Source organism: Onychostruthus taczanowskii, unplaced genomic scaffold, assembly GCF_017590055.1.
Source record: "Onychostruthus taczanowskii isolate IOZ18803 unplaced genomic scaffold, ASM1759005v1 scaffold74, whole genome shotgun sequence".
NCBI lineage: Eukaryota > Metazoa > Chordata > Aves > Passeriformes > Passeridae > Onychostruthus > Onychostruthus taczanowskii.
Window position 1 is genome coordinate 3575126 of NW_024505229.1, and position 17853 is coordinate 3592978.

General features: G+C 49.3%; 1 protein-coding gene across 1 annotated transcript in view; it reads right to left on the reverse strand.

The window, feature by feature from the left end:
* The window catches only part of PKP1 (plakophilin 1), a 44580-nt gene that overhangs the window by 4626 nt on the left and 22101 nt on the right, over positions 1-17853 (reverse strand). Inside the window, exons 4-11 of the mRNA XM_041422708.1 lie at positions 12573-12717; positions 10418-10625; positions 9554-9731; positions 7213-7327; positions 5927-6082; positions 5647-5823; positions 3495-3648; positions 2871-3057 (exon numbers count right to left, since the gene is read on the reverse strand). Of these exons, the coding sequence (XP_041278642.1) occupies positions 2871-3057; positions 3495-3648; positions 5647-5823; positions 5927-6082; positions 7213-7327; positions 9554-9731; positions 10418-10625; positions 12573-12717 (1320 nt within the window). The remainder of the gene's footprint in view (positions 1-2870; positions 3058-3494; positions 3649-5646; positions 5824-5926; positions 6083-7212; positions 7328-9553; positions 9732-10417; positions 10626-12572; positions 12718-17853) is intronic.

Consider the following 17853-nt stretch of genomic DNA (forward strand, 5'->3'; position numbering starts at 1 on the left):
GTGTGAAAAGTGAAGGAACAAAGAGAAACATAAATAAATCCATGGTAAAGGGATAAACTGCAAATGTGACACTCTAAAGCACAAGGAGAGATTTTGGGAAAAGCTTTGAGTGCAGCCAGTAGAATTAATGAGGAGAATTTAAATTCAATTAGTGAAATAATGTTGCTTGAAAATGAGCAGAGAAATGTTTTTCAGACAGCTGGAGAAGAAAAATGAAAAGGAAACCAAACACCCCATCATGTCCAGTGGCTTGATTTTCAGAAACACCACCAGAAACTAAAGGAAATATTCAATATTTTGGCAACTTGAATTAAAAATAATGAAGAGTGAAGGAACCCCATTTGACCATGAACTCCATGTCATAGAGGAGAGCATCTGCAGGAAACACAGACAATTACTTAATTGGGACGTTCCAGGAAGAAGAAGAAACCACATCCATCAGATAAACTGCTGAACCCTTTCTGCCTTTCTGTCAGAACCCAGCTATGAGAAACATGAGGAGAAAGAAACATGGGAAGGGAGGAGAACATGGGAAAGGGCAAGATGCCTAACTCACTGGTCTGGAACCTGGAGTGTCTTTCTAAGCTATGACTCTGAAGCTGTTTGAGCAGGTGGAGCTCCTGGTTTACAGCTGGTAATGCAGTGAGAGTCCAGCTCAGAAACACAGGGCAGGATCTGTGGGTGGCAGAGGAGACAGAGGGAGGGAGCACCCAGACACCAACCCCAGCCTGGGGGTCAGGGAATGTCCACAGGCACCTGAGGCAGATTAACAGAGAAAATGGCAAAATCCTGACAGGGTGCAAGGTGTCCCTGGGTTCTCCCTGGTGACTGGGGCACCCCTGAGTCCCTGTCCCCCCTCTCTCTACTGCCTGCAGTGCTGGGAAGGAGGAGGTTGATGATGTGGGACTCACCACATTCAGAACTTCAGTGGGGACCTGGGAGCTTCAGCCAGCCCCCAGGAGAGGTGGAGATTTATTGATTTCCATTGGGGAGGGAGAGGCTCTTCCTGATGTAGGACTGGACAAATCCCACCCTAATTTTTGTTGTTTATCTTCACAGGCAACATGTGACACTGGGAAAATTACACCTTGGGACCCAGCAAGAGTTAAAAGTCCCTCCAACATCTGCTCTACTGGAACAGCCTGAAATAATACAGCTTGGGCAAGTAAGATTAGTCCTGGGTGGAAATTTTTCTCTTTTTCTTTTTCCCTAAGAAGTCAACAGCATAAAAATCTTTGGGGACAAAAATGAATAATGGAGGCAAAGGAACAACTCAAGTTTTGGACATTGTAAGAACTGGGGAGTTTCTCAGGAGGACTTTGTGATCCAGGCAGGCCTGGAGACATCTCCAGAGTTTGGTAACTCCTCACAGTTCAGTGAGTCACCTCCAAGAAAGCTCATCCCCAACAGCCAAGGCAATTAAAGTGTTCCCAGCCCAGGTTGTGCAAGGCTGTGCTGGAGCAGCAAATTACTGAGCACTGGTCTGAGGGAGCCACAGCAGGACTTCAGCACGAGTAAATACCATTCAAAACAATGAGGGCTTAGGAGAGGGCTGGGTTTCATGGTAATTGGGCTCGTTGGAGAGTGGAAGCAAGTAAAAGCAGCAAATAGAGCAATGCTCCTTGGCCCAGGCCCAAACTAAACAAGGAGGCCCCGTGTAATGACAGAGAGCGTCTCTGCCATGGAACGAGAGGTGGATTGGAATAACTTTATCAAAGGATGATGAAGGCATGCAAATGGATTTTCACAACAGAAAACAATGGGTTACTTGTCTAAAGCATTTTAAAACAAAGACAGATGGCAGGAGAGATGAAAGCCTAGGAAGGAGAGAACATGGTCAAAGACAATGGCAGTTTAGCACCAGTTTGGCCAGAAATGAACACAGAACTTGGCAAGGCTTGACAGGCTTGTGCTGCAGGGAATATGGATAACAAATAGGGCAGAATCCCTACCATCAAAACCCAAACCAAGTCCTAAAATAGAAAGAGGTAAAATATAATGAGATTGCTCAGCTGGTGTAAAATACAGGAGTACACCAGGGAGGTACTTAAAATAATTCCTGCCTATGTTGCCCCAGAGCTGCATCTTGAGGAAGATGATTCAACTAAAAGATGAACAGATTTGTACATAAAACTTAAGCACAATCCTTGTATACCTGCAGTGTTGAAGCTCAGACTGACCTTCATGACAAGGTTTGAGGGAAGCCCAGGAGCCAGGAAGTCACTGACATCCCCTGTTGTGAGGGCTGGAATTTTTCATAGATCAGAGAACCCCAGAATGGTTTGAATTGGAAGGGACCTTAAAGATCATCCAGTCCCACCCCCAGACATGGCAGGGACACCTTCCACTAGCCCAGGTTGGTCCAAGCCCCATCCAACCTGGCCTTGGACACCTCCAGGGATGGAGGAGCCACAGTTTGCCTGGACAACCAACTCCCAACAGTGGGGAGTTCCAGGGCCTCCCCACTGTCATGGGGAAGAATTTATTCCTAATATCCAGTATAAATGTCTTCTCTTTTAGTTTGAAACCATCCCTGCTTTTCCTGTCACTATCTGCTTGTGTAAAAAGTCACTTTTTTTCGTAAGCTCTGTAACTACTATTTTTAAAAGACTTTAAGATGTTGGTGCTTCAGTTCTTTTTAGAATTTCCTAAAATTCAGCCAGAAAGTTTTCAGAGGCCCCTTTGCAAATCCCACCCTGGATGGCTCCTGCCTGTTTCCAAGAAACCAGTGCTGAGGATTTCTGCCCACCAACACACCCAGTTCCTTTATTAGGAAGGAATAATGCTCTAGTCTGGCTCCAAAGGGTGCTGGGAAGGCTCTTTGGTCAGTCTGGCTCTGTCCCTGCCCCTGCCTTGTGCCCCACACTCACCCATTCCGGCACAGGCTCACTACATTATTTAGCAAGTTGCTGGACAGGTAAGATTTTCCCAGGTGGGGGTTGGACATGATGAGGTTCCTCAGAGTGTAACAAGCTGATGTCATGATCTCCCCATAGCTGCTGGTGTTTCCAGACTGGAACGACAGGAGACGGGACACATCTGGGAGCACCTGGTGAGCTAAAGAGGTGGAGGAATGTTCCAATAAACAATTAAACACAATCTGACACAAGTGAATGATGCTATTTGTATTAACAGCAAGCACAGTTATCTCCGTAGGGAGACACTGGAAGTGTGGACAGCAATGGCATCATCATCATCAGTGGATTTTCCCAAGACAAAACAAGGGCTCCAGGCCTTTGGAAGGGCAGTGTTGTTGGCCACAGACACTGGGGTCCAACTCAGTTCCCAAAACACTATCACCCTCATGGTCCTGCAGGTTTGTCACTGTCCATAAAGCACAGCACTGTCACACAGCACTGGTGACTGTCCTTGGGGCCAGAGGAAATGACACTGCTCTGCCCAGTTCTGGAGCATGGCTAAGTCTCTCTTACAAAGCAAGCTGGGCAGACCCCACAGAGCTGAAAGCTGGGATCCAGCATGGGGGAGGGACTTACCCATGGTTTTGTGGAGCACAGGATGCCTGGACATGTTGCTCAGCAGAGAGGCCCCGGAGCGGACGACATCGGAGCTGTTGGACTGGAGCAGCCGAGCGATGCGGGGCAGCCCCTTCTCCTTCAGCCCAATCAACTGGCTCATGGCATTGGACATCTGAGGGACAACAGAGGTGTCCATGACTTATAGTGCTGGGAGAAACAGCTGGGATGATGGTCAGGCCTGGAGGAATGTGACTGTACCATAAAATGAGCACTGTACAATCCTTGCTCCTGCTGCCATAATCCCACTTTGTCAGTTTTACCTCTCTTCCCCACAGTTATGGGAGCCTAGAGAAAAGGAGGCTCTGGGAGGACCTTCTGGCTCTCCTCAACTCCCTGACAGGAGGCTGCAGCCAGCAGGGGACTGGGTTCTGCTCCCACAGAACAAGGGACAGGACAAGGGGAAATTATCTCAAGCTACCCCAGGGGAGGTTGGGATTGGATACTGGGGAAAATTCTTCACCAAAGCAGTTGCCAAACAGTGGCACAGCTGTCCAGGGCAGTGGTGGAGTCACCACCCCTGGGAATGTTCAAAAAGTACTTCGATGGGGCACTAGGGGACATGGGTTAGTGGTGAACATGGGTGCTGGACTTAGTGATATTAGAGGGCTTTTCCAAGCTTAATGGTTCCATTATTCTGTGACATTTGAAAAGTCAGCCTCCCACGTGCTGTGATGCAGCTGGAGCTGTTCTCTGGAGCCCCAGTGGAGCAGTTGATCACTCAACAGACATTCCAAAAGCTGGAGAAGCTTTGCTTTCATGTCCACGTTGCCCTCACCCTCCACAACCCCCTGGCAGCTCTCTGCCCTGGCCCTTCACAGCTCCCTGCCATGCCACAATATCCTCTATGAGCTAAAGGATCACAGCAAGCTCCATAAGCTCATCCCCAGATTCACTTTCCATCAAATGACAGCAAACTCAGCAACTCCAGCTCCAGCTCTGAGCTGGAATGAGACCCTAGCGGGGAGGAGCCACTTCTGCACATCCAGACAAATTTCAGCCATTCCATGCCAGGAGGCTGAATTAAGTTGCTCCAGCACTGTCAGAGCTGGGTTTGGTTGTTTGTCCCTTGTGCAATGTTGTTGATTGCTGAAATTTTCTTCTCCCTGGAGCACAGAAATCCAGCCCCATTTCCCTGACCAGCTCTACCCATACGTGACAGCCTCTCTCCACCTTCTGGTTCATGGCACTGCTTAGTTAAATTGCCAAAAGTCAAGGTTCCCAATTATTTAGCATGGATATCATTGTGACAAAAGGAGATCAGAGCTGGCAGGTTAATGCCATCCCAGCAGGGAAGGCTCCAAAGTGAGTCACCTGTGTCTCTGGGTGGGACACTCCCCACATGTGACACGCCTCTTCTACCTATGGAATCATTATCTCTTTATCTCCCCATCCATCTTATTTAAATTGGGATTGATGGAATTGGGCACAAACAGACAAGTCAAGGGCTGTCCCAGGGGAGGCAGCCTGCGAGGACGTGCCCAGGGCAGTGACGTGGGCCCGCGGAGCCGCGGTTGTGACGCGTCCCTCACGGTGCCACAGCATCACCCAGCCCCTGGCACCGCCACGCTGCCGTGCCCACAGGTCAGGACATCTGTCACAGCTATTTACAGGTAGCTCTGAGGTGTGGACAAGCCACAATCCACAGCACAACCCACCCTGTCATTAGAGCCACCTCCCCTTGGAGCACACGCACGGGCGGTGGCTCAGCCCTTCTCCCATCTCTCATCACATCTGGCTACAGGTGCACATCTGGGCTCACCCTCACTGCTGCCCTGGGGGAGGGTGCCAATACCAGCAGCTGCTGGCAGTGTGACCAACAGACTGGGGAAACTTGGAAACCCAGGGTATGGGTCTGGGATAGATCCTTGGGATGCTGGCTGTAGCTCCCCTTGAGACCCTGAGTTTGGAGTTAGTGTCCCACTGGATCAAACACTATGGAGAGAATGGCTGTGGTGCCCTGAGGTTTAAGGAGGACATTTTCCTTTTTTATGGCTGAGAAGTGATGATGACCAGTGACCTTAGAGGTCTTCCCAACCTTACTAACTCTCTGATTCCATGGGAGTGCTGACACATTTGGGTGCACACATGTTGAGGGGAGGGAAGCTCTTACCAGCCCTCGGCTCGCAGTGAGGTTCTGCAGAGCTCCAGCACAAGCTTCCAGGGTGGCATCCTTCTTGCTCTGATCCATCAGGGACAGGTAAGTACGGATGGCATCTGAGTGGTAGAGCCAGCTGGGGCCTTTGGGTTTGAAATCCTCCTCGGGAAGAGGAACCCCGTATTCATCATTCTGCAAAGACATGAGAAACAGAGAGTTGACATCCTGCTCTTCCTTTGCAGCCCCTGCCCGGGGCTGAACATCACATTCCCAATCCCTCTGCAGCACATCCTACCTCCATTTTCCCACTCCTGCTGTTGAAGCAGCCTGTGAGAGTTTTGTCCATGTAAACACTCCGGGCCATGTGGTTGAGCTGGGTGTATTTGTTGGGAACTTCAGCATCCAGGCGGTAGGAGAGGTTGTGCAGGATGCAGATGCAATTCTCCACAGACTGCATCACCCCCAGAAGACAAATGCAAACATCATATTAGGCAGAAAACTATGGAGCAGCACCAGAGAGGACATAGACTGGGCCATAATCAGCTTTTTAGCACCACAGATGCTCTTTAGCCTTGTTCAGGGACCAAGGGATGGGAGGGAAGGAGCTGGAATAGATGTGAAGGAAGGATCTCAGTGAGCTGCTAACCCAGAAAACCTTGAGAGGTCTCACCTGCCACAAACAAGTTGGCAAACAGGAAAAGAGAGTGTGAGAATGGTTGGATCAAACAATGAAATTCCGAATCTTGAAGTGCCCTTCTCACCAGGGGTAACTTCCAAGGACTCTCTCTGAGTCACAGCTACAGGTCAGGTGACACTTTTTACCAAGAACAGGCTTTAAGCCTCCTTTCCCTGGATGCCGCAGTACCCAATGGGAAGAGCAAGGGAGAATTTTGGCTGGGTACCCATAACCAACACCAGAACCTGTGGTTACATTTCCAAAGAGCTGTGTTTTATGTGTGCTGCTGGAAAGGGGCTTCCTGCAAAAGCCATCCCCAAAAGAGGGCTTGCTCAATCTAGAGAGAATTCAAAATAACTTTGGTAACTTTGAGGGTTACATCCGAAAGCTGTCTACAAACACTTTTTTGTCCAAGGCAAGTGCTGTTCACACACAGCCATCAGGCACAGTCAGGGGACTGGAAGAAACATGCCAACTCCTGGCTTCCTGCTGAACATGGTGCCCTGCTGGGGATTATACCCTTGAGTCCTGCTGGATGGCAAGATGTGGGAGGTAAAGAGCAACAGATGGAGATTAGGATGTGGGAAGGGGAAGGGGAAGGGGAAGGGGAAGGCAAGGGAAGGGAAGGGAAGGGAAGGGAAGGGAAGTATTCTGGGGACTCAGGAGCCAAAGTATTTTACTGTTCCTCTGTGTTTGTTAAAAGAGAATTTTAAAGCCCAGCTCTACTTCAGGCCCAGAGGCCCAAGGACTTACAACCCTCCAACAGATCCCACTGGGGCTTGGAAGGACAAGAGCGGCCAGAGGGTCCAGCCACCGCTTGTGTTTGTTGGAAAGGGATTTTGAGGCATTCCCAGGGTTGCACTTGTTAACTGTGGGGCTGGACAGCCCAGGGCAGCAGCTGGTACCTTGTCATCGGGGCGGCTGGAGGCCACGCAGTTCTGGGTGTAAGTCATGACAGAGTCGATCAGGCCAGGGTAGTTCCTCATGGTCTGGCGCCCCATGTCTGCAGAGCTCAGGTTCCTGAGGAAGCCATCGAGGAGCACAGCAGGGGACAAAGAGGAGAGAGGGTGAGTTGGGCTCTGTTCTGGCTATGGTTGTCACTGAATTTGGGATTTTTTGGCAGGTTCAGCAAGGCTGAAGAGCTGCTCCTGTTCTGGAGGCCTTTGGTAGGACTGCACCAGTGCACAGCTCTCTTGTTGCTCTTTAGGACTCGTTTCACCTGGAACATGTCCTGCAAGGAGCTCTGCATAGAAGACATCCTCCTAGGGACAGTCACCAGCAGGAGGTTGCCTCAGAGGCTCTGCATGTGCCACTACACAGACACTGTTTCCTGAGTGGAGTTTCCAAAGGGAAGACTGGCTAAAGACTATCTGGGCTTGTTGTGATCTTACAGGGTTGTAAGCACAGACCTACCCAGGGTCAGCAGCAACGTCTGTGTGGGAAATGGGCTGGAAATGCTGGACAGCAGCAATGGTCAAAACGGGTTCCTGGACACTGGCAACTGTCAGGAGAGGGGAGTTTTTATATGGGTTTTGTTGTTTTGCTCTGGTTTTTTGTGGTTTTGTTTTTTTTTTTTTTTTTTTTTTTTATTTTGCTCTGGTTTTTTTTTTTTTGTTTTTTTTTGGTTTTTTTTGGTTTTTTTTGGTTTTTTTTGGTTTTTTTTGGTTTTTTTTGGTTTTTTTTGGTTTTTTTTGGTTTTTTTTGGTTTTTTTTGGTTTTTTTTGGTTTTTTTTGGTTTTTTTTGGTTTTTTTTGGTTTTTTTTTTTTTTGTTTTGTTTTTTTTTCCTATTTTAGCCTTATAGCTTGCAAATGAAAAACAAAGAGAGGCTGGCAGTGGTTGTGAGATATTCACTGCAGGCATTCCAGAACTCCATCTGATGTTCACTATGATTTGCAGCCTCCTCATTAACATGGATTCATCTGCAATCCAGAAATGCTTGAGCAGCAATGGCTCGGGCCCAGGGCAAACCCAGGGCTGTTCTCATCCCTGTGTTCTGATGTGCCAGGGCAGTGACTCAGAGTAGTCCTGGCTCAGCCCTTGGAGCAGGGGCTCTGGATCCAACTCCCAACTTCCCTCACTCTCCCTGCTCCCCAGTCCTGCTCCCTCAGGCCTCTGGAGCTCCCTTGCTGACCTGCGGCTGCCAGTCTTCCTTGAGATGTTGGGCACTGCTGCCACAGGCTGGGATCAGTTTCAGGAGGTAGAGCCTACCTCCAGTTAAACTCCACAGGGATTTTACAAGCTGTTGCCATTGTCTTTCCCTCATTTTAATGGGATATTTTATGGAGTTGGTAGGCTGGGATGGCCTTAAAGCAGAGCAGCTCATACCCACCGTACCCCACACATCCCAAGCTGCAGCTGCTTGTGGAGCTGCCTTCCAGGACAGGCAAGGAGGGAGCAGCACTCCCTATCTCCCAGACATGGTTCCCAGCCACAGAAGCTGATGGTATCAGGTCTCCAAAGGCCCTGCCATGATCAGCCTCTCGTTTCATAAGCAGCTCCAGCTCCTGTGAGCTGCATGTCTGGGAAGGGCGCGGCCGGCGCTGCCTCCCTCGGGGAGAGCTTCCCTTGATGAAAGCACCTCATTATGCAGGGCAGGTTTTTTGCCCCACTTGTTCCCATTGAGACAAGGAGCTCATACCCAAGTGGAGGAGGAAGGTAGGAGAAACAGCAAGTCAGGGCGAAGATCCTCTACAAAAGGACTCTGGCTTCCCGTGAACAAAATAAACTACTCTGGGCTCAGTCTGCACCTCCTGTTCTGTAGCTGAGTCTCCAGAAGAAATGAGCCAGGAAAAGCCCTGGACAATGGGACTGTTCTGTACTAAAACAGTTACCAAAAGAAGTGGGAAAATGCTTGTTTTCCCCACATAGAGAATTCTGTCCTTTTGTCACCTAAACCCTAAATCAGTTTGTTTTCTCTGGAAGCCTCAAATCTCTAAATGCAAAATCTCTCCAGTTTCCTGGTCTGAGTTATCACAGAGGGGTTTCATTAGTGCACAAAACAACTTCCAATTTTTTTGAGAAGAGACTTAGTAAGAACAAAATTATTAAAATAAAAAGCTACTAGAAAAGCATTTTATATGTAATTTTTTTCTGCACTTTCTCTTAGTCAAAAAAACTTTCTCAAGGAGAATTTTTCATTAACGCAATGTAATGAGCATGAATTCAGCTCATTGTAAGAGGATTTAGACGGCTTCAGCTTTTGCCCACAGACACAAGCTACAGTCAGTCCCTGCCTGGTGACTCACCTCAAACACCCTGTGGCATTGAAGAACACTTCTGGGTCGATAATTTCTCGTGTCCTGTTGCAGCTGCCATCAGACCAGCCCGAGAATGGGATGATAACACAGTCTGTCAGCACAGGCAGAGCCTCCTGTATCAACTCTTCTTTTAGTTCATCAGTGGAGGAGAGGTTCCAGAGCAGTCCTAGGAAGGACATGGGACACAAGCTCAAGCACAAAGTCATGTGCATTAGGAACTTTGTTTAGCTCGGGGTGATTCCAGCACCAAAATCCTTCTTCCCTTCACCACTCTGAGCTGAGGGTGTAGAGGCTGCCTGAAGTCTTGGTCCCTGTCCACCCCTATGGGAGACAGGCAGGATAGGTCCACATGGAGGTGGGCATTTAAGCATCCTTCCTCCTCCCAAAATTGCTGTTTATTGCTATTAAGTTGCAGGGGACTGCATCTCTCCAGGGATCTTTGAAAGGCTTGCACATAAAACCTGGGACACAGCTGAGGGTGACCTGCACCATAAAATTCCCATCAACTCCTCAGGCAAAGGTGAGGCATCAAGGAGAGAACCCAGTCAACCCTACTGGGGTTGGCAGCTCCCTTGGCCATCCCTGGGAACAGCACAGGGGCCAGGGTGCAGGGAGGAGTGGGAATGGCAGGGTGACCATAACTGGGAGGGGACCTGGGGCAGGTGCTTCCCCAACAGGCACTGAGGAAGTGTGGAATCCTTATGGAACATGGAAGGGTCAGGACCTCCTCTGCTTTCTGATTTAGGTCAGCCTTTGGTGCAAGAGAAGCAGAAGACCCCCTCTCTGTGATAGGGCAGCACCAGGGCTGCAGACCCCAGACAAGGGAACCTCATGGCTGAGCAGACGGGGTACCTGTGAGCTGTTTCTGAATTTCAGTGTTCCCTGTCCTGCGGAGGAGGCTCACACACTCTCTGATCCCGTTCTGCCGCCGGGTTTCGATCTTGTTGGTGGGGTTCTTGAACACCAGGTTCCGGAGGGCTCCGGCTGCCGCCCGCTGCACGTTCTGGTTCTGGCTGCGGAGCAGCTCCACGAGCTTGGCAATGCCTCCCAGCCGATAGACCTGGACAGGAGGGACATGGGACAGACACGGGACATGAGCATGGAGCACCAAGAGAGACACGGGACAGACATGGGACATGAGCATGGAGCACCAGGAGAGACATGGGACAGACAGGGGACGTGAGCACGGCACCAGAACAGACACAGGCCATCAGCACACAGCACAGGACACCCAGAACTGCCCCAGCAGTGCCAGGGGTCAGACAGCCCATCCTGGGGGAGCTGAAGAAGCAGAGCTGCCAGGGAACGAGGGCCAGAGATGCCAAGTCTGGTTCAGGCTGCGGGTCATGAGCACAGAGCTCCTGGACTGGAGGCTGGAGTCAAAAGCTTAAACTGTAGGAGTGGCTGTCTGTGAGTAATGGCCATGGACAGAGTCCTTTGCTGATGGAATGTGCTCCTGCAAACTTTCACCCACCTCCACAGTCTGCACCTGTGGAAATGCTGCCTTACCTATGTGCAGAAGCCATTTATAGCCATCTAATAACATCCTGTGGTCATTTATCTGCATCCTGAGATCACAGGCTGAGCTCAGAGGGATGGTCATGGCCAGTGTCACCACCCTCGCGGTCAGTCGCAGGCAGCGGAGGGAGCCCAGCTCTGCAGGACACCACCCACAGCACACGGAGCTTTGAAGGCAGCTGAGCTCTCCAAACGCTGAGCGTTCCCACTGCGGGATGTGCTCTGCAGCGGCCGTGATCCCGCCCGGAGCCCGTCCCGCCACAAACACCCCTCGGCTGAGGGCTGCTGACAATGGACAATGAACGAGCACCTTTTGGGAGGGAAGGAAAACAAGCGTGTGCTGGGATGAGTCACCGACCTGCTCTGGCACATCTTCCTGGGAAGGATGGCACGGCCCAGTGCTCAGAGAGGGTTTGCAACGGTAACAAAGGGTGTGGCCACCCCACAATCGGCCACCTGAACGTGGGCTGGGCACCTGCACTCATCCAGGCACAGCCAGGGCACAGGGGCACAGCCCCACACCGGGCCAGCGCTTCCAGCTCCACTGTTGTGCCAGGACAGGGAAAGCCACTTCTAAAGAGTTGATATGTCAGTAAATCCAGGGTGGGGATAAACTTTGGTGACATCCTTGCCACAGCAAATCCGTCCTTCAGTCTGCCTCCTTTGCTGCATGTTGGCAAAGGAATTGAGGAGTAAGAGCATCAGAAAAATAACCTGTGCTATAAGAAGGGCTTCTCTGTCATCAGGTACCACAGAATCATGGAGGGGTTTGGGTGAAAAGGACCTTAAACCTCATCCTGTCCCACTCCCTGCCATAGGGACACCTTCCACTATCCCAGGGTGCTCTAAGCACTGCCCAACCTGCCTTGGACACTTCCAGGATGGGGCAGCCAGCATTATGGATGTGCAAAATTATCTTTGTACATGACCACTAACAAGCCCATTGGCTCAGGTGGCTGAAATATCTGGAAAAGGACTGTGAAAAAGGCTGGCAAAGGGCTGCAGGGTCACTGACCAATGCCCAGCAAAGTTCACAGTGGGATTTAAAGCAGCTTTGTCTGGCTCTGACTCTGCAGCTCCGAGGTAGTGAAAGACTGATGTAGAACTGGGTTCAAGATTGATGTGGAACTGGAGTCAAGATTGATGTGGAACTGGGTGCAGTTGCCCCCAGGAGAGGACATTGGATGGCAGCTTCCACACTGTCAAACCCCATCACCCTGTGCCACAGCAGCTTGTGGTGGCAACAGGAACAGTCTCCCTGCAACCCAGAAACTATTCCAGGTGTTAAATCCTGACCAACTGCTGCTGTGAGAAAATGGTCATCAATAGCTGAAATATGTACTTAATTAATACCTGAGCCTGACTAAAGAGGTATAAAGCACCCTCATGAAAACCAAGGGAACCTATGGATCCTTGGCACTAAGGAGAACCAGCCCCATGCCTCTCTTGTGCCATCAGCCCTGGTGTGGCACTGGAGGAGTCTGCTCACCTCTTGCTTGGCAGACTCATCCTGGAAGCAGGTGTGCTGCAGGTAGTAAGCCCCCATGGCCTGGTACTTGTCATCAGAGGAGCACAGGAGCTGGATGGCCTTCTGGATGGTCATGGTGCCAGCATCAATCTCGTCACCACAGATCCTGTGTCAAAGAGAAATACGGAACTGGGTGAGTGCTCTGCCAAGACAGCTATGACAGCACTGGGTGTTATTGGGAAGGAATCAATGATAAAATATTATCACATTGCGACCACACAGTGCACCTCTAGTGGATTTCTCTGTCTCAAAAAAAGAGATGGTAAAAGATGGAAAAGACAGAGTGAAGAGCACTAAGGGTAATAAATTCTACATCCAGTCTATCCACAAGCAAAGGAGACAGAAAATGAAAGCTGGGTTGAGGTGGTGGATGTCTGATCATGCCCAAAGTGGAAGTTTAATGAACAGAGATCCAGTTCACTGTTCCCCAAATAAAGGAGTGAGTGGACAGGAGTGAAACCATCAACCAGGTCATGAAGACAAGGTAACACAGGCAGGTGATTCTCCCACAGCATGGAATTCTTTGACGTGAGAGGTGGTGGAAGCAGAAATGTGAGCGCAGTTGATGGTCTTGGGAAGCTGAAGCAGATCCCTCAGGAAAAGGCCTGTGTGGAGTGATGAGATGGACAAATAGGCAGTTTATGAAATGCTAATAATAGCTCTGAGACATCCTGCTCCCAGGGGATGTTCACACTGGCTGTCTCCAAGCTCTTATAAAAGCTGACCACTGTCATTGTCCCTGTTAGAGGTAAAGAATGTGCCTGCAACTCAAAAGGAAGGATATGAATTCCTCTGGCTTGTGGCAGGACTGGAACCTCGAGAGAAATACAAACATCTGGAGGCTCTCCCACTTGTTTAGAACCATGAAGGTCCTGCTCTTTTTGGCCTGTTCTTATTCAGTACCATCTGTGATGTTTTAACCACATAAAATTAGAAAAGGGTCCAAACTTTCAGGGGGGTCTGAACTGCAAAGCTTGTTTGTGCTTCCAGTTATAGAAATTAATGTAACTGAAGGTTCCTGTCTCCTCTCAGCACCCTTTCAGCTGAATCCTGCAGACGCTGCACAGGGATCTCAGCTCATGGCAGTGGTGGCTGCATTAATTTGCAAAATCCAGGACTGAGGAGAGTCAAAACCAAACTCCTGTTTGGTTTTACTGTCAGCAATGACAGGATACAAATGACAAAGGCTTCATTAGCAGTGGATGGAATCCAAAAGTGTGAGGGCTTTCCCAGGCCACTGAGGTCGTGGCTGTGCCTGGCTCATGATGCTCCCTGGGACTGATGGGGAGTTTCACCTGGAGGTCAGGAAATCAGCCCCTCATTGAACCACATTTATTTATATACATTTTTGCTACATGTCATACCAGGAGTGACTCTGTAGAGGGGCTGCTCATCTTCAGACAATGCCATAGACCAACAGAACAGTGATTTTTAGTAATTTCTTTAAATGAACCCGTTACATTTGACACGTTAAATTTCACCACAAGACAGTAGCACTTCCAGGCATGGGATGGAGAGAGTTGCTTTGACTGTGCCAAAGACATGTACAGAATGTACAGGTCTGGAAAGGACATGTGGTCACCACCCACAGCACTTACAGTGAGATAAAACATTTATCCTTATGAATCGAAGGGCTCCCCTCCACACAGCACAGAGCAGGGAATAATATACACAATTCCACTGGGAATTTCACACAAAAGGCAGCATGAAGGACTCTGGTCTCCACTGCCCTCACTGGCATAAAATTACAGTCAGCCTGCATCACTCATTCAAGCACCTGTGGAGTCAGTGGAAAGAAATCAGTGCTTCTCAAAACCACCTTGCCTTTGTGTCTTGGACATTTTTCCTAGGAAAGGAAGCCCTGCCCTCTGGAGACACCTCTGCCTCTCTTGGTATGCAGGAATGAAAGACAACAGTCTGGGGTTGGACCTTAAGCATTCTGTGTCTAAGGCTGGGTAAACTTCATTCCACTTTTATTTCTACACTGCAATAAAACATCACTTCCTCATAAGACTTTTCAGCAGTTTGAGCCTCTATCAAAACCTGGCACCAATGAACTGCTATTAAACTTGCAACAAGGAGACACAAAACTGGAAAGACTAAGTAAACTAGAAATTATGGAGCCCCAGAAACCCTTGGGTTGGATCCAGGATGTGATTTTTTCTCAGTTTTTTTTTCATGCTCCTGAGATGATTGAGCTGAGAACTGATGGATCCTGCACCAGGGAGGGGCTTCTCCTTTGGGAACTGGGACCTGGACTGGAGGTATGGGAAGAGAGGCAGGTTGGTAAAAATACCAGGTCAGTGTCCATGTAATCATAATGATCTATTTTGCTTTATAATTATTAAATCAAAGACACTTTTTCTGAGACAGAAGGATGTTCACTTGGTCCAGCTGCTCAAGGAAGGCAATTTTCTTCACATCCACTCCACAGAGGGACAAACCCTCCTCCAGCTGGGAAAAACTGGGGATGCAGGTGCAGTTCTGTGGGAGAAGATGGGGAAGGTTCCCTTTTCCCTGCTGTCTCCTCAGCAGAAATTTACAGCAGGTCAGCAGTCAGGCTCAGTCACACTGCCCAGGAAGCAGCAGGGATTTCTCCTACCTGAGAATAAAATCACCCTGGCAAAGTCCAGCAAAGGGGAGATTGTTCCTCAGCCAATCAGAGATATTCCCAACCAGATTCACACTGTGGGAACAACAATCTACTTCAAGACAAACTCTTGGACTCAGCCATCTCCAGCCTGGGCAAGGTGGTTTGCCCAAAGAGACTGGTAGGAAGAGCTCCAAACGCTGCTCTTCCACGAGAAAGAAGCAGACTAGGAAGAGACATCAGCTGGAAATTATCCAATGGAGACAAAAAAGATCAGATTCTGGAATGGAAGGCAAACAAATACTGAAGAGGATCAGGATCAGAGAAAGGCAACTTCTCTCATGTTTCATGAGCAGATTTTGTGTAAATTCCCATCTAAGTTTCCCTCCTGCTTGTTAGGGCTACAGGTCCCAAGAGAGGAGGAATTAACAAATTCCGTTGTTCATGAATAAAATCAGAGTAGAGACTCTCAAAACAGTGTTCAGCACATCCCAGGATTCTATCCCAAATAAAACCAAACCAAAATGAAGGTGCCTTTCATCGTACTCGGTTCTGCTTTCACTGCATGGCTTAGCCCTGAAGAATTAATGTTTTGATATTGATCAGCTTTAATTATCCCAAAAGACAAGAGATAGATCAGAAAACACCCTCAGCAACTTTCCTGACTATTTCAACAACTCCTGTCCTTCTCTCTGTTTGCAATACTGCCAGAGAAGCTGAGCTCAGGAGGGAATGGTTGTTGGGGTCACACTGTCCCTGAGCTTCAGGCCCAGCACAGAGACTGCAGCAGCTCAGCTGGGGCCAGGTCGGTGTCACCAGAGCCAAATGTGGCACTAAGAAATCCCAAAGGGTTGCCCCAGTCCATACTGCCACCTGCACAGCTTCCAGCTGAGGCACCCAAGACCTCTGGCAGAGCAACTTTGAGATGTTACGGATTCCCAGGTGCCTGGAGAGACACTCACATGGTCTCTAATGAGGTGTTTCAGTCTCCTCCACACTCAGAGAACTCCAAAGGGAAGAGCATCCACATCTCTCAATGGGGCCAAAGGTAAGTGTGGGTTTGCAGGTGGCCATTAAAGGCTCCTGATCCAGATCAGCAAACCCTCAGCCAGGGACTGTCTGCAGACACCCAGCTCCCTGTTCCATGCTCCCAAAGGAGAAAACCCTCTTCTCCAGAGGTGGGATGAGTCTGGGCTCTCAGCCATGTCTCCAGCTCAGACATCTGGGGTTCCCTGAGAACAACAAGAGGTGTTGGCTTTATTAGGAGGTAACTCAGGGACCTGTCTCCGAATTCAGCTCCACTAGCACTGGGCAGCTCAGCTCAGAGAGAGGCATCTCCTGAAGTGGTGTGACCAGCTCAGACCACTGCAGGGCCACAGACACCACGGACACCACCTTGCCCTGTCTGTGCCATGAGGCCCCTGAAGCACAGAGTACAACAGCTCTAAGCAGATTTAATACAATGTCAGTCCTTGGTGGACACAGATTTCTTGTACCAGTTGGAGGGGCATAAAGACTCCAAATTTCCCAGGAGAATTCAACATCCCATTGTTTGTTACTGCTTCTTAGCATTGCTCCCTGATGACCAAGCAGGTTTTTTTCCTGAGTGGGCATAAATAGTATCAATAACATCAGTAACATTACAACATGTAATTTAGCCAAAAGCTGCCTGCTTAGAGTACTACCCTGTCACCTGGAGCATGCTGCAAGTGCCACCCAGCAGAGGAAATGGTTAAAAGTGGGCAGATGTGGGTGGTCTCCACCAGCTGCTGAAATCACCGGTGCTGCAGCTTCTAGAGTGAAATACTGCAGCTCTGGGGGATGTCTCAAGAGATCAGGAAGGAGAAGGGTTCTGTGGAGAACAGGGAGTCCTGGACACCAAGAAAATTCCTCCAGTTCTACCAGACTTCAGAGAGATGCATTTTGGCAAAACGTGAGTGCTGCTCATTGAGAGCAGCCTTTGGGCAGGAGCCACTGGAACACCCTGAATGTCTGAGCCCAGGCAAGAGATGCTGAGCTTGGAAATGTTGATCCAGATATGACATAATGATTACCAAGGCTCAAGTCTCTGAGTGAAGAGAAGTATGTCTGGAATCCCAGAATCACTGAGGTTGGAAAAGACCTCTGAGACCATTGGGTCCACCTGTGGCCAATTCTCACCTTGTAACCCAGCCCAGAGCACTCACTGCCACATCCCGGTGCTCCTTGGGCACCTCTAGTGATGGGGATTACACCACCTCCCTGGGCAGCCCCTTCCAATGTTTTACAACCCTTTCTGTGAAGAAATTTTTAATGGAAGAAATGGAACAGACATGAGAAGGTCCCTCTCTGCTCACTGAGGAAAGATCATGACAACAGGGCTGGTGGAGGAGAATAAACTGCATGAGGAGTTTTAAACAGTGTTCAACCTCCTGATCTGGCAAACAGTGCAGAACTCAGATTTCATGACCAGGACCAACAGCATGGGGTGAGTAAACCTCTGTGTCATGATTTAGCTTATAAGGGAATTACAGAATGGCTTTTCCTGACAAACAGTTCAGTGTTACACTGCTCAGCAGGCAGTTGGAAGGAAGGGCTTTGATCAGAGTTACTGCTGTAAGAGAAAAGACTCTGAGGGATATCAGTTATCAGAGACAGCTCTTCCCTGTCTCA